Here is a 25,409-nt window from a genome sequence, read left to right as displayed (position 1 = left end):
TTCTTAATGAATACCTCTTCCCATTGTTTGGCATCTAGAGAAATCCCCAACCCCTGGTTCCTTTGATTCTAGCACAAGAGCCTAACGTCTGGGGATCTCCCATTGAGTAATTAAACAGGGTTGCTATGAGCTCTTTCATATATATTAGCCTTCACATGAAATTTTCAAACTAGGTGTGCACCAGGACATTTTATTGAGCCAGACTGTCCTCTGGCAGATTTAAATATAATATAATATAATATAATATAATATAATATAATATAATATAATATAATATAATATAATATAATATAATATAATATAACATTCCTTAAGAAGTGAGGCTTTCCTATTCTTAACAAGGGAATGCTGCATTTCTACATTTGCAAACCATTTTTCTAGTCAAGGTTTCCTAAAATCAGTATTGGAGTTTTGAATAGCAACATTTAGTTTTACCTTTCCTAAGGTTTTTTGAATACAGTACAAATTGAAAAATATAAATAATGTGTGTGGAACGTCCTTTTTGTGAGTTATGAAGTCAGATTTTGAATATTTGTCCTTTGCATTTCATACTGCACTGTAGTGTGATAAACTTAGTCTGACATATTCACTGTGTGTAGAATGGGTGTTCTAGCCATACATGTTCTGGCCTGACTCATATCAAATGTGTGGCTTTTCTTCAGTTCTGAGGCTCAATTGAAAGAAGAGGCAAAGACAAGCCAGGGCAGTACCCTCGACCACCATGCCCTCCCCAGTTCATCAACTGGGGGAGGGCAAACATCCATATCAAATTATAAAAAAAAAAAAAAAAACTGTAACCAAATGCATAATAACTGGGAGCTATTGTATCATAGAATAGGTATGAACACACTATTATATGTTCATATTTTCTACTTATGCAGAACTTGCAAGTTCAAAGAAAAGCAGAACAAGAAGGATAAAATATGTTTAGCAGACATGATAGGTCTGTTGATGGCTCAGCTTGTGTATTGACTTTTTGGGCCAAGCCAGACTCCTACTTCCTCAATGGATCTACATCCCCTATTAATGCATTGCCTGCTCATCTCTACTATGTAGATGATGCCTCTTTCCCTTGTGTATTCAAGAACATATCAAAGGATTTCCACTTCTTTGCTTGCCATATTTCACCTCCAGTCTCACATGCTGGCCTTTTGTGTTACAGGAGCAGTATATCTTTGTCCACGATGCCATTCTCGAGGCCTGCCTCTGTGGCAACACCGCCATCCCCGTGTGTGAGTTTCGGTCGGTCTATTACAATATCAGCAGACTCGATCCACAGACCAACTCCAGCCAGATCAAGGATGAGTTTCAGGTATAAGGAAATGCAAAGCTGTGAAGTTTGGGAAAAACGTGGAAACGTTTAGGAAACATTGGCACTGCACAGACTGGAAATGCACCATGTGCAAAATGCAGTCTAGCACCTAATTTGCACATTGACAAGACATTGGTGCACCTAGCCAATCTCATAAGGGGCAAAACGTGGACTTCTTTGGCAAAAGTCACTAGCAGTGTTTCATAGTGTGGCCTCAGTTATTATCATGCATTATCCCTTCCACATTACTTTACTTGATCTGAACCGTTTACCACCATTTTTAACTGAACGGTGTTGTTGTTTTATTATATTCTCATGTGGTTTATGTAGAGCATTGACACCATGTATGGCTAGAACTTCGGGATTCTATTGCAATACATATAAATGCACCACTAATATCGCGGCAGCCTTATTGAACTAGTTTGTGTAGTATAAGTACTAGTTGTTCACTAGCACATACTGTGGAATATGCATTGCATGCAATGCACTTCTGAAGTCTAGCAGAAAACGTTTCAGCTGATGAAAAACATCTCGCACAGCATGATTCCAAAGCTTGCGTCTGACTGCTTGTTGATGCTTTTCTGTGGACAGGTGGCATCAATTATGCTATTTAATGAAGCAGAGATGTGAAGCTTTCCGCTGAATATATCAAATGCAATTTCCTTCCTCTGTCCCATTGTGAGGATGCAAATCGATAAAGTGAAAACGTGGTGGAATGGAAGAAATTGTTTTTATGTCCTCGGCTGGGTTCATTGGCCCCTATTTATCGGCAAAGCAACATGGCTAACATTGACACACTGAGGGCATGAAATTGCAAGTACTGGCAATTTATTTTCATCTCACATCCATTTCCTTACCCTCGCCACTTTAGACATTTTACAATGCCCGCCAATGTATTCGCTTGTGCTCAGGATCTGCTTCTCATTTATCACGCCCAGCTCAGCTGGGGGGAGGAGAGGACGACAGGAATTGATGTTAAACTGTACCACAAATTGTCATTCTTAATTATGTTAAATCGGCCAATGCATGATCTCATGCTTATACTCACATCAGCTTTTTCTATTTTCCTTACATCGCCACTGCAGACCTTGAACATTGTGACGCCGAGGGTGCGGCCGGAAGACTGCAGCATCGGCCTCCTGCCGAGGAATCATGACAAGAACCGGTGCATGGATGTACTGCCCCTGGACCGCTGCCTTCCTTTTCTCATCTCAGTGGATGGGGAGTCGAGTAACTACATCAATGCTGCGCTAATGGACGTAAGTGAAAGGCAATATTGGCTGCGAGGGTGGTGTTTTTGTTCGTTTTCATTTCTCAAGTATGACAGAATTGTGAGCTTTCAAGAGAAACTCTGTTGCGGTTGTGGAAATCAAATGCAAGAATGAACAAAGGCTTGGCTTCAGAAACCCCTGTCCTTCTGTAGAACCAGAGCAGTAATCCCGGGAAGCAAACTTGAATAGTGCATAAACAAAGACACAGACTCAAGTTATGGAATCCGAGCCTCACTGTGTCTGCTTATTACCTTAACTACTGCTGCAAAGCAGATTATAAAAGCAGCCCAGACACAAATCCAAAACAACAATGTTCTATTTTATTATGTGACTTAATGTATAGCATTATTGAAGAGTCAAAAACACAAAGGTATTTCCCTTTTTACATGGAATGAGCTGATGTCAGCTATCAGGTGTACATCATCAGAACTGTTAACACCTTCGTCAAAAGCCACCTTTTAGTTAAAATCATTATCCTATAAATGTCCTCATCAGAATCTTAATATTAACTGGGTATGTGTTTGTTGGAAATGGCCCCTTTTGCAGGGTCATCCCCAGTCTTTTTACCTCCTGCCTCCTATTTTTTCTGGGCTGTTGCTGTTGGCTTTTTAACTCTGAACACTTTACCACTACTAACTAGTGCTAAAGTTCATATGCTCTCTGTGCAAAGTGTGTGTAATTGGTTTATCCATGATTGGCATATTTGATTTACTAGTAAGTCCCTAGTAAAGTGCACTACAGGTGCCAGGGCCTGTACATCAAATGCTACTAGTGGGCCTGCAGCACTGGTTGTGCCACCCACATAAGTAGCTCTGTAATCATGTCTCAGACCTGCCATTGCAGTGTCTGTGTGTGCAGTTTTAACTGTAAATTCGTCTTGGCAAGTGTACCCAATTGCCAGTCCTAAACCTTCCCTTTTCTTATATGTAAGTACCCCTACGGTAGGCCCTAGGTAGCCCCAAGGGCAGTGTGCAGTGTATGGTTAAGGTAGGACATATAGTAATGTGGTTTATATGTCCTGACAGTGAAATATTGTTGAATTCGTTTTCACTGTTGCAAGGCTTGTCCCTCTCATAGGTTAACATGGGGGCTACCTTTAAATCTGATTAAAGTATAGATTCCCTTTGGGATCGGATGGACATGTGGAGTTCTCTGAGCTCACAATTTAAAAACACATCTTTTAGTAAAATTGATTTTAAGATTGTGGGGGTCATTCTGACCCGGGCGGGCGGCAGAAGCCGCCCGCCTGGCGGGTACCACCAAATGGCCGCTCCGCGGTCAGAAGACCGCAGAGGCCATTCTGACTTTCCCGCTGGGCCGACGGGCGCCCGCCAAGGGAGCGCCTGCCGGCCCAGCGGGAAAGGCCCTGCAACATTGAAGCCGGCTCCGAATGGAGCCGGCGGTGTTGCAGGGGTGCGACGGGTGCAGTTGCACCCGTCGCGATTTTCACTGTCTGCAATGCAGACAGTGAAAATCTTGCTGGGGCCCTGTTAGGGGGCCCCTGCACTGCCCATGCTAGTGGCATGGGCAGTCCAGGGGCCCCCAGGGGACCCCAGGGGCCCCACGACACCCGTTCCCACCATCCTGTTCCTGGCGGGAAAAACCGCCAGAAACAGGCTGGCGGGAAGGGGGTTGGAATCCCCATGGCGGCGCTGCTTGCAGCGCCGCCATGGAGGATTCTCCCAGCCGGGGGAAATCCGGCGGGAAACCGCCGGACCCGGCTGGGCGACAGCGGCTTTACAGCCGTGGTCGGAATCCCAAATGAAGCACCACCAGCCTGTTGGCGGTGCTTCCGTGGCCATCCACCCTGGCGGTCGATGACCGCCAGGGTTTGAAAGACCCCCTGTGTGTTTGAAAATGCCACTTTTAGAAAGTGAGCATTTTCTTGCATATACCATTTCTGTGACTCTGCCTGTTTGTGGATTCCCTGTCTGGGTCAGCTTGACAGTTGGGCTGGTTGCACCTCACACTAGACAGTGACACAAAAGGAGCTGGGGTGTAGCCTGCATATCCTGATGAGCCACCTGTGCTAGGAGGGAGGGGAGGGGAGGAGTGGTCACTCACACCTGAAAGGGCTGTGCCTGCCCTCACACAATGCAGTCTCCAACCCCCTGGTGAGGGTCCGGGCCTGGCCTGGGCAAGGCAGGATTTCACATTCAAAGGAGACTTTACTTTGAAGTAAGCCTACTTCAAAGGAGAAGTTGGGTATAAGAAGGGCTCCCAAAACCACAGACTTTAGAAACACTTCTGGAACCAAGAGGAACCTCTGCCTGGAGATGAGCTGAATAGCTGAGGAAGAAGAGCTGCCCTGCCTGTGACTGTGCTTTGTGGAGCTATCCTGCAGTTGTTGCTTCTGCCAGAGTAAGAGGGCAAAGACTGGACTTTGTGTGCCTTCCATCTTGAGAAGAAATCTCCAAGGGCTTGATCTAGAGCTTGCCTCCCGTTGTTTGAAGTCTCAGGGACAGCAAAGACTTCTCTCTGCCAGCACCTGGAGTCTTTGGAGAGACTCCTACTCTGCCCTGTGGTGCCCATCCAGTTCCTGGGACCCTGAAAGGAGAAGCTGGTAGCCTAAAGACAAGGAAATCCACGCACAGGGCGCCGTGTGGGGAAAAGATTGATGCAGCTGAGAAACGACGCTTGCAGGAAACGCGACTGAAGAATCGATGCACGAAGCAGGAGAAACGACACGCAGCATCGCTGACGGAGGCTGGGAGATCAAAACCTGCGCTGCGGGGATTTCAGATCATCGTGCGGCTGGATTTCCGACTCACGTACTGCCGTGCAGAGTTATTTTTGATGCACACCCACCTGTGCAGGGTTATTTTTGACGCACACCAGGTACATTTTCACGTGAGCAGCGCTAGTGTGTGTTTAAAACTACTTAAAGACTCTTTTTGCATTTTTATTGGTGCCTTGACTTGTGTATGGTGGATTTTTGTTGTTTTGGTCTTGTTTTGTTTAGATACATATTCCCTATTCTTCTAAACCTTTGTTGTGTCATTTTGTAGTGTTTTCATTAAGTTACTGTGTGTGTTGGTACAAATACTTTACACCTAGCACTCTGAAGTTAAGCCTACAACTCTGCCAAGCTATCAAGCGGGTAAACAGGGGTTAGCTGAGGGTGATTCTCTTTTACCCTGACTAGAGTGAGGGTCCTTGCTTGAATAGGGGGTAACCTGACTGTCAACCAAAGACCCCATTTCTAACAGTGTTGTTTCTAGGGTTGAAGGGTATAACCTGTATCCATTTTAAAATTTCATATATAGATTCAAGCTCTCCATTGAGTGAAACTTCTAAGCTCTCATGCCTTGCCTTCTGCACCATGATTCATAAAATTAGGGAGAATGACTTAGGAGAGAAATTCTAAGTACAAGGCCTCAGCTTCGTCTCCAGTGCCTCTAAACTGTTATCCAGAATTTCTCTTCCCACTAGTTGGCTTACAATATGGCTTATTGATTTCCTGTCACTCACTCACTTTGACAGGCAGTAATTGTGGGTCCTGGGTTTAGTCTATACATAATGTTATTGTGCATGTTACTTCAGGACAACATTAGGTTCCAGTGTTCTCTGCCTCACATCTTTTATGGGACCTACAAACACACTAAGGGCCTGATTTAGATCTTGGTGGAGGGGTTACTCCTTTGTAACGGTGATGAATTTACCATCCACTGACATCAAATACCATAGAAAACAATAGTATTCAGACTTTGGCGATGGGATGTCCATTACCGTTGTGACGGAGTAACCCCCCTGTCGAGATCTAAATCAGGCCGTACGTCTTTCAAAGCACCAAAACTTGACTGGTTTTGAACGGAATATTCCACAAAGAAAATCTCACTAACCAGATCATCAGAAATGTAATGCAACATTCTTCGGATAATACTCTAGTCCAATATCATTGATGAGGCCCTATTGCAACAGATTTATAAATGACATGTGTTTTAAGGCACAGATTTCTTGGTATACCATGTCCTCTAAGCATCACTGAATAGGTAATTTCTCCAGTATTGTATCTTTCATAGATTCAAATGCTTGAATCATCCCCCGTCATCAAAGTGGGAGTCTTAAGATATCATGGAAAGCAGTAGATAAAAAACTACATAGGAGTTAATATTAGAAAAGTTCATTTCAATAGCTTATTAGAGTCATTTAAAAAGAACCAAAGTCCAGCCAATCAGAAGACAGCACCTTTTATAACCCTCACCACAGAGGCTCCAGTCTCTCAGATTTTCTACAGCATGTCGGGTGAGGGGAGTCGTCCCTGAGCTCTGCTCAGTTTTCCTGCCTTTTTCTCATATCATGAGAAGATTTTTCTTCAAGACAACATTTTTATTCAAGACAACATTTGGTCTTTATATTTCCAGTTATATTCTGACTGAATCAACATGTCAGCAACAACTAAAAAGGAATTATTTCAACCCTGTGGCACTTGTGGGAATATTAGGCTCCACTCAGATGGCCCACATAAGGAATGCGTCTATTCCTTCACCTGGAGCACAAGGTGAGAGACTGAAAAATTTGCTGCATTTTTTCCAAAAGACTTTGAGGGATAGAGAGGCTAGGCCATTGTTGTGGCTCCAGAAGCTTAAAATGAAAGAATGCCCTCTATGAGGACATTGATGGGTCCTCAAAGACCATACCATCCTGCTAAAGGGAAAGTTCTGGCAAAAAGGATTCACCAGGATCACCTCAGAAGGCAATGGAAAAAACCCATAATTGCTCTGCTAGGCATTCCAAAAGAGAAGAGCATCCATTTTCCTTAGAAAAGTAAAAACATTTAATAAGAAAAGGTTCATTCTGCACCCTTCACTCCTTCCATCAAAGAAATTCACAAAAGGAAAATATCTAAATCATTGCCGTCGTCGACTAAATCTCAGTTGGCAATCTCTACTTCACAAATCACTTTCTTGTTGATTACACTGCTATCGACGGTTGCTTTGTCGACGACAGCTTCTGTGACTTTGAATACTGCAACATTAACATTTACCACAACATCCTCAAATATGATTATCTTATCGTCACCTCTATTATCAACGACAATCATAACAACCAGAATACTTGCCAAACAGAAAGCCCCATCAACTGCATCATCACAGTCCACAGCAGCCCTATCTACAATAACAAAAACAAAAACATCTACAAGAAGCTTGTTAATGAAAGAAAACCCATTGACGTCAGAAGATTTGTAGAAAGGAATATTACTGTCAATAATGGTACTGTCAATGAGGGCACAATTGACGTCAATGATGACACAGTTGAAGAGGTAACCGTAGACAACACCGTCAACAAAGGAACCGGTGATGTGGGATCCATCAATGAGGGAACCGTCAATAACAAAGAGGAGCAACAGTATTATGAAGAGCATTACACTGCTTGCTGAGGAACAATCTGCAAATGAACAGGAACAATACTCAATTTATGACGAACAAGAACAGCATGAACCATCGATCCAGATTGCAGTGTCTGGGGTAACCAACTTGCAAAACATAAGGGGGCAGGGAGCACACTGCCTCTAATCCCAGCACAGTTCACCCCATTGCATTCTGGTAAATGCAGTAAGCTTATTTCAAAGTTGCTGTAGATTTAACCAAAGGTATTGCTGTCATCTCTAGACACGTGTTTCTGGGTTTAGCCCTTCATCAGTAGCGAGCAGAAGTAGTGGAGAGGAGAGAAAAGTCCTCTGGGGATGCTGAAATTCTGCCCAAGTCTTCATAGGTCACAGTATCACTCCACAGGCACACAGGAGCATCCTAGGTGAGCTTGTCAGCTCGTTGGCTGAAGGGGTCTTTAAAACACAAGAGGCGAGGGAGCACACTGCATCAACCAAACATTCTACAAGAATACTACCGTAGCTTTCCGGACCCAGCTGCGGCAGCTCCTATATCACATATGCCAAAGATCATCTCCTCCAGCCCGCTCACTGGTAGCGTGCTCTTCACTACTTTTTACTACACCTGCAAACCCACTATCAACACTGGTTGCTTCTTTAGATGATCTTCCAGTGAACAATGCAAATTCCACTCATGACGACAGGGAAGAAGGTGACATTAGAGATGCTACCTCAGTCCCCAATGAATGGCATGATTTTCTCATCCATACACAATCCCCTTCTATGCCGCCGTCAGGAGTTTTTCCACTTGAGGACATCTGTGGCTTCCTTAATCTTATAGAACAGACAGCCAAAACATTTCAACTCCTAAGAGTCACCAAACAATCAGACTGTTTACTTTATGACTTTAAAGAGCCCACCACATGTCTGTTTGGGCAATTCCTATTATAGATTTTATATGGGGAAAAAGGCCTCTAAGTTATGAAGCATCCAGCAACGGTATCAGCAGTTCTTCGTCTCCAGCAGTGGTCCCGTATAACATCTGACAGGTAGGTGCTAAATATCATCACCCGGGGAAATATCCTTGAGTTTGTCAAAACTCCAGCAATTGGTCCACCAAAAGGACCACCACCTCCCCAAAATAACTTATAAAGTAAATTTCAATCAGGCTGAAAAAAGGCGCAATAGAAGTGGTTTCCAAAGACTCAGAGGGAAATCAGTTTCTACTCTTACTTCTTCCTTGACCATAAAAAAGTCAGGAAATTGGCACCCCATCTTAGATCTTCGGAAGCTCAACAAATTCTTCAAGAAACAGTCCTTTCACAGTGTTAGCCTTCTGGAAGTGTGCTGCACTTTTTCAATGAAGGAGATTATATGACAGCCTGAGATTTCCAGGATGCATACTTTCATGTTCCAATCCACCCAAATCACCGCAAATGTCTACGATTCAGGCTAGCCAGCACCTACTACAAGTTCAGGGTGCTAAAGTTCAGACTGAAGTCAGTACCATGAATTTTCACTAAAATGTTAACTGCTGTGGCAGCCTAACTCCAACAAGGAGGAGTTCAGTTATTCCCTTTCCTGGGTAACTGGATGATAAAGGCAAGCACATATCAGCAAGCAGCAAAGGACACAACAACCTGTCTTTCTCTCTTCCACAGTTTAGGTCTCACAGTCAATGACCAGAAATCACACCTAAACCTCACAAAAACCATAACCTTCTTTGGAGCATTGGATGATACAATCCAATGAAAAGCTTTTGCCTTGCAGGACGGGGAAATGGAAATTCACCAGTGGTATAGAAATTAACCACAAAAAGTCCCCTTCTGTCCGACTCTACAAATCATTCCTAGGAATGCTATCCTCGTGCATTCCCCTCATACCAAGTTACCACCTTCACATGAGACAGCTATAGAAGGAGCTAGGCAAACAGTGGCTACAGACACACAGGTCATTCAAAGATGTCATTCAAATTACCCCAACCATGATCCAGGCGTTGCTTTGGTGGTCACGCAGATGAAACCTATCAAACAGTCTCTCATTTCTGGAACAGGTTCCCGAATATGTAATAACAACAGACAAGTCACCTGGGGAATGAGGGCTCATCTCCAAGACCTGACAATCATCAGAAAATGGAAACTCTTACGGACAAAACTGAATGTAAACTTACTGGAGCTCAAGGCCATCGCCTTGGCACTGAAATTTTTCCTGCCCAGGATAACACTGTCATCAGTGCTCATTCGCACAGACAATACCACCAGCATGCACTACATAAACAAGCAGAGAGGAACACTCTCACCAGAGCTATCTCAACAAGCACAGGAAATCTGGAACTGGGCCCTCCAACACCAAATAACACTTGGAACAGAACAAGTGCCAAGAATGTCCAATGCCCTTGCAGGCTCATTCAGTAGGATACCATCTGCCATGAATGGGAGTTCAACCAGCAAACTCTGGACATCCTTTTCCATTGTTGAGGCAAACCAAACTTAAACCTGTGTGCAACAAGAAAGAACTGGAAATTCCAATTCTTTGTAAGCTGGCAACCACAGGAAGAATCATGGTGGAATACGTTTTTGATCCCATGGTCAGGGATCTATGCGTATGCTTTCTTCCCGATCCAGTTGATTTCAAGGCCCCTCAGGAAACTAAAGTTAGAAACTTGCTATATTCTCCTCATTGCTTCCAATTGGCACAGAACTCACTTCTGCTCATATACGTCATGTTCCGCTGAAACCAATACCAACGTTGTTGATGATGAACTAAGGTACTGTCTGTCATCCCCATGTGAGACCTGACATCTCTTCGCTTTGCCTGGCTCCTGAGTTCAATGACTTTGCCATGCAAGAGATTCCATCAGACTGTAGAGAGACCACTAAGAAAACATAAAAACTAAAATGTAATTGTTTTTGTCTCTGGTGCATGGACTCCAAAGTTCATCCTTTCACATTACCACCTGAGAAGATTCTTCTGTATCTATTTCAGCTAGCAATCTCCGACCTCTCCTATTCTTCCTTTTCCTTAGCATTATTTTCTGGACTTTGCTGAAAGAAGTGATGCAGCGGTAGGACGAGCAGTTCTACAACATCTATTTCAATAAGTTGAGCCAATACTGTTTTTCACCTTCTTCTATATGTTATTTTAATGTGTTGAAGATTCAAATGTTAACTGCTAACTGGTCTGATTCAAGCATGTGAATTTATGAAAGATCCAATACTAGAGAAGAAAATAAGTTAGTTACCTATAACTTTTGTTCTCCAGTATTGGTATCTTTCACAGATTAACATGCAACCAACCCTCCTCGCCATTGAGGGTCACATTCTTTAAATGGTGTATACATATCTCTCGTGCTAGAAAATCTAAGAGACTGTAACCTCTGTGATGAGGGTTCTAAAGGGTGTTGTTGCCTGATTAGCTGAACTTTGGGTCTTTTTAAATGACACTAATAAGCTATTGAAGTGAATGTCTCTAACATTAACTCCTATGTAGTTTTTTCTCTACTGATGTCTAAGATACCGAGGAACTCCCACTTCGCTGACAGGGAATGTTTCAAACGTGAATCTATTAAAGATACCTATACTGGAGAACTACAGTTACTTTTGATGATCATGGGATTCAACATTCACACTTCTTTGATGACAAACACCTTGTCTTGAAATATATACTGAACAATTCTTGCTCACTCTTCTTGCCTAGCTGATATCCGATGATCCCCTTGGAGGAAAGCATTCCTGTTTGCTCTGTTACCTATCTACAATTCTAAACGTTTCCTTGAAAACCAGTTAGTAATACATCAATAGCAGTAAAGTTCACCAATACTTATGAGGGAGAGATTTTGGTGGAAAGCACAACGTAAAAGTATCTGCCCCAAGGTCAGTTATGTGATGAAATGGCCTTCCCTGAAGGGATCACCTCCGGCTTTCAAAGACCCTAATTGGTTACCCTATCCTACATTTAGAGCATGCTATTGTCACTGCAGCATTTAATAGTGACTGTTAGATCTGACAGCCTTGGGGTGGTCTTCCCCCAACTTTTTGCCTCCCTCCCTCCATTTTTCTGATCCTGTTTTCATTGGTTTAAGGACTCTGTGCACTTTAGCACTGCTGACCAGTGCTAAAGTGCATGTGCTATTTCTCCTAAACATGGTAACATTGGCTCCTACCCAATTGGCATATTTAATTTACCTGCAAGTCCCTAATAAAGTGCACTATAGGTGCCCAGGGCCTGTAAATTAAATGCTGCTAGTGGGCCTGAAGCCCTGATTGTGCCACCCACACAAGTAGCCCCTTAACCATGTCTCAGGCCTGCCATTGCAAGGCCTGTGTGTGAGTTTCACTGCCACTTCGACTTGGCATTTAAAAGTACTTGCCATGCCTTAAACTCCCCTTTTTCTACATATATCCCACCCCTAAGGTAGGCCCTAGGTAACCCATAGTGCTATGTAAGTAAAAGATAGGATGTGTACTTATGTGTTTTACATGTCCTGGTTGAGAAAAACTCACAAATTTGTATCTCACTACTGTGAGGCCTCCTCCTCTCCCAGGCCAGCATTAGAACTGCCTTTATATACTTTGAATGGGTAGATTGTGATCTGAAAGGAGTAGTCCTGACATGTTTAGTATGGCCAGAATCGTAAGAGAAAATCCAGCTTAACTGTGAAGTTGGATTTAATATTACTATTTTTAAAATGCCACTTTTAGAAAGAGAGCATTTCTCTGCACTTACATCCTTCTGTGCCTTACAGCCTGTCTCCAATGCACGTCTTTGCTGTGCTGGTTGATAGCTCCCTTTGTGCATTCCATCCGGACAGCCATAAACGCAGGACACTCAGCCACATCTGTATTCATCTGAATACTGAATGAGTCTGCCTCGGTAGGAAGGGCGGAGGGACTCTCACTTACACTTCAAAGCCAAGTTGTCTGACCCCACACAAAGGACTGATAAACCCCACAAGAATCCTTGCAGACAGGGCTGGGTTGAAAAGGGATCTTGTGCACTTCAAAACCACTCTTTGAAGTTTTCCACACTCCAAAGGCATTTATGGGTATATATACTGGGTCTGTGACCCTTCAAAATCAGACACTTCTGGATCTACAACTGGACTCCCTGGCTGCCCAAACGACTCAGGTGGACTTCTTTGCTGGAAGGACTGCTACCCTGCTTGTTGCCCTGCTACCTGCTGGCCCCGGACTCTGCTAGAAGGACTCTGCCTTCCCAAAAAGTGCTTCCAAGGGCTTGGATTGAGCTTGCCACCTGTCTGAAGTTTCAGGGCCACAAAGACTTCACTACAGAGAAGAAAATCCCTGTGCATCTGAAAATCAGTGCAATACCTGCAGAAATCGATGCAGCACCTGCCTCGCAGCTAAAAAATCACTGCATCTCCTATTGGATCAATGCAGTGCCTGCTCCTTCTCACAGCGCATCAAGGATTTTCAATGCATCATCCCTGGGCATCAAAATATACCTGCATCGCGTGAGGAACCAAAGCTGTGCTCTGTAAGTCGAAGCATCACCTGTTGAAAGAAATGACGCATCGTCTGTGCCACACCGGAAAATCCAATGCAGAGCCTTATTTTTTAAAGTATCTCCTCCTCTGAGGTCCCTGTGCATCATTATTTTTCGCGCATCCCAGGTACTGTATGTTTCAAGGATACAATGACTGATTCTTAAAGATTAAGACTTTCCTCACAACAAGCTTTATTCGGTTAACATAACCATAAAAGCATCATAATACAATTTAGTTTCAAAATGTAAAACATATACAAAAATATAAAAGACGTAAAACTAATGAATTACAATCTTAGACTTCGTAACTTTAAAATGCATGTATACCTGAGATTAATTAAAAAAGGAATTATTTGAAAAACGACTTCGCATATGCCAAGCGGCCACAAGAAACTTGCTAACTGCAAGGATTAAAAAGTTAGAGGTATCACTTTTTAAAATTCTTATAGCTGTACAGCACTGATTCAAACCCAGGTCTCTACAGATTGTACGAATCCATGTAGACAGTGGAATAAAATATGCAGGGCAAAAAAGCATAAAGTGTTCTACAGTTTCTGAGCTACCACAACAAGCTGGACATAAATCAGAAAGTAGAGTTGGTCCCCCACTTCTTGATGAGGACAACAGTGGCAGACTCCCAAAATGAAAGCGTGCATACAGGCCCTTCCCTAGTAAATCAGATATAAGATCTAAGTACAGTTCATACTGGGGGTACCACTTGAAGTCAATAAATAAATTGGTCAGCCAACCATGTGATTTACGGCAGATGGAATTGTTTCTTACATAGGACCAATAAACTGTTTTCAAAATGGTTTTATGGTTTTCCAAGTTTTGTGGGTTCTCCCAGAAACTTCCCAATCCTAAGGGACGGAACCAGTTTGACACATGTTTGACCCATTGGATAGTAACCACATAAGGTCTCTTTAATGGGTCAAGCAGGGAATCCCTGTATACAATAAGTTCAGGAACAGTCCAAATCCTTATCCAGAAAAGTAAGGGTCTTAGGGCTATCAAGCCAGCTATACGATTAAACCCAAGGTCCAAAAACATTGGGATCAGGGGTGTGCTACGAGGCACGCTGTTAAAGCCCAGCAAAGTTATTTTCTCCCACGGATAATCTTTTGTTATCAGCAAACCCCCACATTTCAGCACCATAAGTGGCCGCTCCCTGCACCTTTGTCAGATAGATTTTAATAGCTGGAAATACATTAAAGATTAAGACTTATTTAAAACTTTTAAAAATGATATCTTGACTTGTGCATATTGATTTTTTGTCATTTTGGTCTTATTTTATTCAGATAAATATTGTCTACTTTCCTAAGGTGGTAAGGTGTACCTTTTGTGGTGTTTTCACTGTGTTGCATTATGAGTTATTGCACAAATACTTTACACATTGCCTTGTAAGTTAAGCTTGCCTGCTCTGTGCCAAGCTACCAAAGGGTAAGCACAGGATAATTTAGGTTGTGTAGTGACTTACCCTGACTAGAATTGTGGTCCTTTCTTGGACAAGGGTGTAAACCTCTGCCAACTAGAGACCAAATTTCTAACAGTGACAAGAATCCACATGTAGCCAATGCATGGTAGCTGCAAAGCAAAAGTAGAAGAATTATCTCCATCCTGCAAATACTAGTATCCACCCTCAGTCTGAGTAGTTGCGTGTTGTGGAACCAGTACAGAATGCATCAAGATTTGCTCCTTCTGTGGATTTTCCTGGCATTACGATCACTTTGGCTCTTGTATGAACTTGTCCGAACATTGTACTGATTGTCCCTATCAACAACACGGTGCAAGTATTGATGATTCCTTTAAAATTAAAATAATATGAATGGACACAGGCAATCAGCTACTTCACTCACCCCTCCACCCCAAGCAATTTTTGTAGCGAGGTCAAAAATGCAGAGATTGGTGACATCGATAAGGTGAAAAAAACAGGTGCCCATCTTGACGAAGGTTTGACAAACAGGGTCCGTCTGCCTCCAGTCCTATATGGGGCTCTGCAGTGTAACCCAAAAATATGTCTGAAGGAGGAAATTACTCTTAAAATTTGAAATGCATGCTTGAGTAAATGTTAAATTACTTTTCACTAATTAGCTGTAAGTAGTGTAGATTTAACCGAACATAGAAGAATCCAGCTTTGAGGTCCTAATGAATGTCAATTGACCCTTTGGCATAGTTGGCTGAAACTTGTAGACCTATAAATGTCAAAGCAAAATAAATAACTGCCAACACATCACATTGATGCTTTTAATCCTGCTTAAGGATTCACCAATACAGAGACCAAAGAGATCTTTTGATATTCAAAGTAGGGCCCATGCAGATACATTAGGCACCTGGGCGAGAACCCATTGACGAAACATGCCGGGAAGAACCACAGTGAGCGAGAGTTATTTGATAAAAAGTAGAAATCTTTCTCCCCAGACTTCACGGTGTGAGACAACTGGCCAGTGCACTCTGACGTGTCTCATAGTGACGTCTAAGAAAAACAGTCACCGCAACTAAGCCTATCTTATCCTTTCACAAGCCTCTCTTTACTTAATAGGAAGGTTATTATTTAACAAACATGTAATCGGAATTCCTTTCTCACCCCAAAGAGATTCCATTTCAGATCAAAGAATTAGGGGCGTTTACCTTTCCAAAGATAACTTTTCATAACCTTCTGCCAGCAGTGAATTGGCCAGAATGTGCTACAAATATAATGAAGAGATCAAATTATAAGTAACTGGCACGCTCAGAAGCCTCAGTAGATTAAGTCGCATACGAATTTTGCTTAGATTCCTCCTACATTCTATATCAGAGAGAACGAGCTCAAATGATTTTTAGTAATATGTTTGTTCTTTTGCCCCTAGTGCAATGCTGGCTTATATCTGTTATCAATTTTCCCCTTTTTCAATCTGTGTTTCTGGGTGCTTTGTGCGTTATCTGAAATGCACAGCAGCCAACCGAGTGGGACGTATCAAGCCCTAAGGGCTATTTTTGCATGTTTTGCAATGTAAAAGACGATGTTATCTAAGGAACAGTTTGCTGGCTGGTTTTTGAAAGCCTAATGCGAACCTGAACGTGATCAGGTCTGCGGATAGCAGTCTGCCAGCCGTACGATTCCACAGAGCATTAATCATCTGATGGGGAAAAGAGATTCGTGGGTTAAAAAACTGTACATCGAATGTCCTTCTAATCAGCAAAAGCGCATTACTTGTCTCCCCTGGACAGTTCTTAATGACGTTTTAAAATCGATTATTAATCAAAAACCCTGATGTGTTGTAACCTGTAATCATTCCAAATTGACCTGATTGACTCTTTTGAGGAAAAGGTTGCAGGAGCAGTACTTTATACAAATGTATTATTCTTTGAATGACACTCCAAGGCATTTCTCAACGGTGCATGTATATCATTTGTGATTTATTTAATCTCGTGGCTAACAATAATTTAGAAAAACCCTAGTAGAGGACCTCACAAAGAGGGTGTCAGTTATGGATATTATTCTGTAAATGCTTAGATTGAGTAAGGGGCAGGCTTCAATAGAATTATAATTACTGAGGGTTAGGGTTAAGAAGATACGGGTTGTATAAATGTAGAATTAAAGGCCACGATTAGAATAAGGTCGGACTACTAGAGGTATAATTCTATTCATCATAACAGAAATTGTGATATGGCGTAAAGGATCATTTTCAATAACAGATGATTCACAGGTGATTCTTCATGACTGGATTCACATAGATTTTCATGGTCCTTGTAGCATTTTGCAAAGTAAAATATGATACAATTATCTTCACCTTCTGAGTTAAAATAAGTCATAACGTATATGACAAAACATAATGTGGATATGAGCTAACTGTGATGTTATGTCATGTGGTTATGTTATGCTATGTTATGTTATGTAAATGGATGTGTACATCATGGCTTATCACCATTAGGGTATGCAGGCACTAGGCAGGTGAAAACCGGATGGACTAGAGTGGTAGTCGTAGAGCCAGGTCTCCAGCTTCTTTAGGAATTCCAACAGCGATGTGAAGGTCCTGATTTGGAGGGAGAAGTCGATCCAGGACTTTGGCCAAGGTGGGAGAAGGATTGGCCTCCAGCTCTGCTTCTGCATATTGCGGGGTACTTGGGTGACAGAGAGAGAGGGGCCGAGTGAAGGTGTCTGGTGGGTTGACGGAAGTGGTGGCGATGGTTGAGATAGGAGGGTATGGTGTTGTGCAAGGCCTTGAATCCTTGTGTGAGGAACTTGAACTGGCTATGTTTCTGCACAAGGATCCAATGCAACTGCTTTAAGTGGGCATGATGCAGGTTCATTAAGGGAGATCTATGATGAGTTTGATGGTGGAGATCTGGATGGAGAGTTTTTAGAGGAAGTGGGCTGGAATCCGCACATGGAGTGCATTGCCGTAGTTTAGTCTGCTTGTGACAAGAGCCTGGTTGACAGTGTGCCCTTGAGTCCGGGGGAAGCCACTTGAAGATTTTGATAAACATGCTGTAAGGGAACAGGCCTTTTGCAGCCCCCCTCACACTTTTTGGCCCCATTTGGATTACTAGCTGCTGGTGTTTTGACTCAGAGAGTGCACTGAGCATGCTAACTATACCTAAGCATTAGTTTTCCAATCCTATACAAATTGCACATCGAATATCATACACCCAATTGTCAAGGGCCGACTTATGAGTCCCTAGTATATGGTACCCCGGGCTCCCAGGGCATGTAAGGCAGTGTGTCCACTCTGGGCTGCAGTACTGTTTGTGCCACCCTTTGTGTGACAAGGTACAATATGGCTCCCTGCCAGTCACTGCAGAATGAAAGGCAGTGTTTTCACAGCTAGTTCGGCTTTGCAATTTAAACCAATAGAAAAGCCACCCTCACTTAACATTATATTTACACCCCCTAAGGAAGGCCTATGGAGCCCTGTGGTAAAAAGCTGAATTTTGTGGTACATACAACATATGGTTTTTGATCTGCCTCAACAGCAACACTTCCAAATTGTTGATTTGCTGTGTATAACATTAATAGCCTCATTGACTAACACAGAGTTACCAAGTGGCATTACAACTCGGCTAACTTCTGAATTAATTGCTGCATTAAATGCGACTTGATGGTCAAGTTGAAATTAATGTAACTTTTAAGGTGAAGCAACTTTGAGAAAGTTGCCACTCTGTGACCCTGCTAGTCCAGTGGCCTCACAAAAGTACACACACACACTCTCTCTCTCTCTCTCTCTCTCTCTCTCTCTCTCTCTCTCTCTCTCTCTCTCTCTCTCTCTCTCTCTCTCTCTCTCTCTTTCCCCTCCCCACCCCAGGCTCAGGAACAAAGACAGTTGCTGCAGAGTGAGCCAGGATGGCCAATCGGGGGCTTGGTCCAGAAGGTGAGCTTCAAAGGGGGAGTCACCTTTGATGGGCTGCCAGCTACAACGCCCCTGAGCAGGATGCATTTTGTTCTTGTAGAAAGAATAGAATGGAGACAGGGCCAGAGGGGGGAACCCCCCCCAAAAAAAACTGTTTTACTGTGGACGTGTATCCCTCAGATACCTATACCTCTAGGATGGGCTACCATGCTCCTGATAACTGAGGAAGGGTTATGCCATCTTGAAAGGGGCAAGAATGTGGCATTCTGGGATAGCCTGATGCCACACATCACAGGAATGTCCTCATAAGGTAGGAGGAGACAAGTTATCCGTTGTCTAGTCACCATATGGTCCCTCAGGGAACTTTCCCGGGATAAATATGGCACCCCTGGCACCCTGACCATCAGATCATGCTGGAATTGGAGAGAGGACTGAAAAAGGACCGTCAAGCTGCCCTTGGACCCACACAAAAAAAGGTTGCATGCTTGGAAGGACTGCACTTTCTGCACTTTGGGCTAGTAAAGTTTGGACTTTGCCTACAGCTTCTGGTTCAGGAAAACATTTATTCCTGACACCCAACAACAGCAGTGACTCCAAGGTTCAGTTGGCAGACCTCCTGGAACCGGCTCAAGGGACATAACAGCTGAAAGAGCCCAAACCGACAAGTAGGTAGCCACCGTAGATGTTTTGCCACTACCAGTCGCCAGACGTCCAAGAGGACAAATGCAATATAGCTAAAGTTGCACCCATGTCTACCCTGGGAGTGCTATCAGAGTCCCAGTTCATCATACCAAGGGAAGCTAGCCCCCACCAAAGGACTTCCCTCCAACTGTGGTGTAAAATGATCAATAGCCCATCATCAGCTGGACTGGTACTGCAATGTAGAAGACTTCGAGAGACCCCGATCTCTGTGGCCAAGATCACCCCACTTCACCTGAGGACCAAAGAGTACCCAAAAAGACACTTCTGTTGACTGCATCACAAGTGGAGCATCCTGTGAAAATCTTTTTTGCCTGCATCCCTCAGCCTCAGGACTACTCCGTTGATGTTGATGGCTGTCACCCGGTAAAGTTTGGATCTCGCTTTAAAAATGCTCTGCTGGTCAGGTAATAGTCTAAAGTTTCCTTTCTAGCCTGCTAGACCTCTGTTGTGCTGGATTGATCACCCAGCTTGGGCTGGAGTTGCCAAACTAACTGTTTCAAACTTTTCAAAAGTTCCAAACTTTTTGTTGGCCAGTGCTTGATTGTGTTTGATATAAACTTTAGTTACTGCTTCAGTATTCTATATCTGTGGAACACTCCAATGGATTTTCTAAAAAACTGCATAGAAATGTAACCATTTTTTAATAAAATGGTGCCTCATTTCTTTCTTTTTGTGTGACTTTCGTATTCTGTTGTTTGGTGCTGTTAAATGGTTTACAAATTGTTCCTTTGCTAAGCCTTACGGCTCGCAGCCACAGCTACACAGTGTTGAGCTTAAGGTTAAGTAAACATACCCAATTGTACCAAAGATGGTATTTGGGAGTGTCCTGCACAATATGGTGTCCAAGCCATATCATATAGTACACCCAAATCCTCACACTTGAAGAAGAAGGAGGACGTGATGGTGTGGACTGTTGAGGTCATGGTAAATTTGCTGTTGAGGATGATTTTAAGGTTTCACGCTTGCGCTCTCTGGGTTGGTGTGGAGCTGAGTTCTGAGGGCTACCAGGAGGAGTAAGAAGGGGCGTTCTTGTTACCAAAGATCAAAACCTCTGTCTTGTCGATGTTGAGCTTCAGGCAGTTTTCTTTCATCCTGTACTTTACAAAACATAAACTACTGCAGTTTTCTAACAAAAGGAGTGTGTATTGAGTTAAGGGATTTAACTACTTTGTGGATCCCATTTCAAACCACAATGTTGAGTGTCAATTAGTAGTAAGAGTAAGAACCCTAAATGACCTACTGAGGGATGCCAGCCCTTTCACAGATGGCAAAAGGATTCACCCACTATGTGCTCAATCCCAGAGGCTAATCATGCTTGGTGTAAGGGTGCTGCATGTGCTATGGGATTTCTCAATGACTTGAAATCAGTTTGAGGAAGAATTAACAGTATTTCTATAGCTCAACGTGCTTTTCTTTATTTTGTTTGCCTTTTCTTTGTGTTTACAGGTAGTCCTAGCACAAAGATATACACATATAAAGAGCTCTATGAACTGCGTTGTCTAACCACTATTTTTTTTTGTGATAAAGACAGATCTTTAGATGTATCTGACTACAAGCGAGGAAACGTTCTAAGATTTATTTTATTATTTGTGCAGTTTTATATAGTGAGAAGAAGATGCTAAAAATGGTGCTGCTTTACATAATATAAACAAGATAACATTTTTGTTCAGGCCTAAGAGTTGTTCGAAGAAAGATGCTATGTCAAACGTTTCCTAAAACACACAAATTAAAATATATCTTGTCTAACATAAGGGTTTACATGTGGAATAAAGAAGGTTACATGTCTGTTCTTTTTCACCATCTCCTTTTTTGGTTGAAATTGACATAATTGCAGGCCCTGAATTAAGGCTGTTTGGTGCACTCTGCAGGAGCTCTGTTTTGTTTATGGAAAATTGTCAGTGTCAATTATATTGTCTTTCTGTTGATATCTAGAAGTTCCATTTTCTGTGAGTGTGTGTGTTTATGTTATATTTTATTTTAGTATTTCAAATCATGATAATTTAGCAGACTTTCTCCTGCTTTGTCTTTTCCTCTATTTTAGATATTATGGGCCTGACTTGCAGTGGCGGTCAGCCTGCCACACCCCTGGCCGTCCAATAGCCAGATTATGATCCTGGTTGTAGGACCGCCAGGAGACCCTCGTCTCCACCAGGATCAGGGATCCTGATAGGTTGGCTGTGCTCAGGGTTGTGGTCGCCCACAGTGGTGCCAAGTTTGACTCCACCGTCCTGATCACAACTCCCCTTCCCATCAACCTTTTCATGGTGGTTGCACCGTCATGGAAAGGCTAGCGGCAAGTCAGTGGTGGGAGCCTCAGGGGATCCCCGCAGTGCCCACGAATATATCGTGGGCAGTGCAGGGGCCTCCCTGCGAGCACCCTCGGAATGCGCGCTGTCTGCTATGTAGAGAGTGCACATTCCGAGGGCGCTTTATGCAACAGCATTGGCCTCGGCTCCCTAAAGGAGTTGAGGCCATTGCCGCCGCACTGTTTCCACCGAGCTAACCGGCGGAAATTTCGTAATACAATGTTTCCATCGGTCATCATGGTGGAAACGTCATAATACAATGGGGGTGAGGCAGCAGCCTGGATGGCAGCCTCTTCCCCGCCGTATTGGCGATCTTTTCATAATCAGGACCAGTGTAGTTTGAGCAGCAGTAATAAAAGTAGAAACAACACTCAGTTATTTGAGGATTGGGCTCAAGGGCAGTCTCTGGATTGGGGAACCCATAGATATATGTTTTATCTGTGTGTCAGGATTAATATAAAAAAATAGGACGAACCCTAGCCCACCAACCTAGGTGGCATGCATCCTAATCGGGTGATCATATCCGTCCAACAGTGCATAATGGGGCACAGGGTTTCCCATTGTTACAGGAAGTGCTTTTTTGTAATGTGTGTATTTCACCTGCTTATGAGATGAGGGATCTCTTTGGTATGATAAAAATCACCAGCAATAGACTCTTTACATATGTTTATTCTGGGTTGCTTTGAGGGATATTAACAATAAAGAAGGCAAGATTTTTGGGATAGTAATTATTCCCTAACCCCATAGATTGACATGTTTCAATTGGTGCTAAGGCCCCATCCCAGATCCACAGCTTTCTGCAGGACCGTGATCCCTACTTCCTAATTACCTCTCAATCATAAACATGCATACACATTCAATAATTGTCAAAGTATATGGTACTCCCTGTGGATGTATAACTTTCAGATGATTTCCTAATAAAAAAGGATGATTTCCCAATGGAAGGAAAACACTGGAATCTACAGTAGTCAGACAGTCAAGTCAATCTTTGTTCGATAGTTGGCAAAATAATCATAAAAGAGTAGCATAAGGATACATTCTTATTATGATACTATAAGTATAGTATCATTAAATAAATTGAAACAGATCATGTTAAAAACATAGACTTACACACTCTAACAGCTGATTTAAAAAAAATAACCCACTGAGTTGCACACATCAGCATTGTTTAGCATTTGTAGAAAACAGAACTCTGGTCTGCATTTATCAACACTGTATCTCTTTAAAACAGAAATAAAAAAACGGTGCACAAGTGGTTGGTGAAATGTTCAAAAAATATAAAATGCAACAGTGACTGTGAGGAAAATTCATCATAAGGGCAAATTAGTAGGCCACTAAATTCTGAAAAGTTACATAAAAATTCTGAGGCATACTTACATGCCCCTAGCGCCACCGGAGTGTCACTTTTTGTGGTGCTTCAGTGGTGCTATGCACTGAGTCATATTTACAAGACAGCACTAAGCCACTTTTTGTGGATTAATGACACCTTTTAAATATGGGCCTCTCTGACACAGTTTTCAGCGGCACAGAGGAGTGCAAAGGGACACCTTCCTGCACACAATAGGACACCTTCCTGCACACAAACAATCATTCCCTTAATCTCAGAAAACCCTTGCACTATGATACAAGGATGCCTGCGTTGGCTGCTAAATTTAGCGGCAGCACTAGGGGAAACCCAGTGGTGCGCCATATTTGTGTAAATATGATGCATCCCTGAATTTCAGAAGTGATGTGGCGCTGCCAGATTTTGTGCAGCGCCTTGTTTTGTAACTTCTGTGTAAATATGCCGCTCTGTGTTATTCTGCGGAGATGTGCGAGTGGGCGAAATCCTGGCACGTCATGCAGCCCATGCTGATTTTTAGCACTGGGAGCTTGTTCTACAGTGTAAAATTTGCATGAGGGGAACCAAGTGGCATGCCAGAGGGCGCTACTTCTTTCTGGTGTGCGAATAGATATTCTACGCAAGCAGCAGCTCTCTCACTGTGAATAGTCACGACCTGCTGTGACCACCCGCGTTGAGAAATCTCACTGGGAGGTGACCTAGCACCTCAGAATCGTGCCAACTTAATGTTTGTGAGCTGTGCACAAAAGAATTCTGCCACGTGGCCATAGGTGGAGTTTTGCCAGAGCTTGGACCATGGAGTGGGCAAAACTGTGAACTCAGCTGGTCAAAGTGGAATTTTTCATCCACCCCCATAGAGAAGCTGACTCATATCGACCCAGTGCAAAACTGAGAAGATTACATACACATCCCAATCTGAATCTCGGCAGTAAACATGTTTCTCAAGGGTGTGTGACCATAGTTAAGTATGGTTCTGGCCCCATGGAAGTTTCCAAAACTTCATATAGGCATAAGGAGGGCTTTTAAAGCTCCACTGGCTCGTGCCTAGAGCTTCTTCGTAGCCCAAAGTGTTTTTTTAGTCCAGGTTCCCTCCACACAGATCATCGAGTGGGTTTTCAAAAAAATCTAATCTGCCTGATTTGTTTCCTATGTGTTTGATTAGCGGAGCCATGGAATTTTGTTGCCAAAGTTTCAAGGCAAGGCAATCCTCAATGATCCATCTATTGCAGTTCATAAACTCATTAGACCAGACTGACAATCACAAAACCTTTCAAGCTAACTTTATATGGTCTTTAGCATTTTATGCTCAGAATAGTTGAAGAAACTAGGTGGTAAACCAAGTAAATGTCTGCAAAAATGTTTTTCTTCTACCTAGCTGTGGTTAACCCTACAGTAGCCCCAGGTACCAGCCCATAGTTTAGAATCCTTGGGCATTTATCTTTATAGATTTTCAGAAAGGGGGTGATTCATTTGCTCCCTATGCACTGGGCAAATCCAAAAAGGACCAACCAATTGGCAACATTTTAGGCACCTGGCAGCCAGCAGTGAGACCCAGAGTTAACAACTTGAAAGTCACTCCTAAATAAATATGTGGTTGGCTTTCCCAATGCTCGCCCATTTGATCTTGATGGTACTGATCTTTGAGTTATTAGGACCATGTGCCATATAAAAGGTCTTAGAGGGATCAGTCTTAAGTTTGAGATGGTCCACATAAAAAGGACAAAGTGATCTATAAAACACTTGAGACCATTTGTGGTTGGAGACAGCATCGTCTGCATATAAAAGGGCTGGTATAGAATTTGACTTTACCTTGAGCATATCCTGGTCCTGGGCAATCAAAAAGGAATTATGATTATTGATATATGATAGAAACAGAATAGGCACAAATCACATCCTTGCTGGACACGCCTATCAAGTGAAAAGGGATAAGATATCCTCCTTCTTGACATCTGACAGAATCTGGGACTCCTGTGTGTAATGCACACGGTAAATCAACCAAGGTCAACACCGATGCTCGCAAGAAGGCCCCAGAGTTTTTCTCAAACAGTCAGCAAGAGGAGCAGCCTGTACTTCGGCCTATTTAGTGTGTTGTTTGTCTATAAATATTCGTGGTCAGTCCCATCCTATCCATCCATATTTCTTTTTATACTGTATGTGCGGCAGTCAGATAAACCCACAGAACTAGATACTGTAACAAAATTCGCAGTCCAACTGCTTGCTAGAGCTCTAATTCGGAGCATCTGATCCCTGCTTTCTGTTATTTTCCCAAAAGCCATGACAGTCTGGATTTGGGGGTTTTTGGGAACGAACAATAC

The 25,409-nt window shown here is 42.9% G+C and overlaps 1 protein-coding gene across 1 annotated transcript in view; it reads left to right on the top strand.

The window, feature by feature from the left end:
- PTPRT (protein tyrosine phosphatase receptor type T) overlaps positions 1-25,409 on the top strand; it is a 1,804,620-nt gene that overhangs the window by 1,701,613 nt on the left and 77,598 nt on the right. Inside the window, exons 28-29 of the mRNA XM_069243772.1 lie at positions 1,163-1,312; positions 2,398-2,571. Coding sequence (XP_069099873.1) covers positions 1,163-1,312; positions 2,398-2,571 — 324 coding nt within the window. The remainder of the gene's footprint in view (positions 1-1,162; positions 1,313-2,397; positions 2,572-25,409) is intronic.

This window comes from Pleurodeles waltl, chromosome 7 (genome assembly GCF_031143425.1).
Source record: "Pleurodeles waltl isolate 20211129_DDA chromosome 7, aPleWal1.hap1.20221129, whole genome shotgun sequence".
NCBI classification, from domain to species: Eukaryota; Metazoa; Chordata; class Amphibia; order Caudata; family Salamandridae; genus Pleurodeles; species Pleurodeles waltl.
This window is presented reverse-complemented; position numbering and strand designations above follow the sequence as displayed.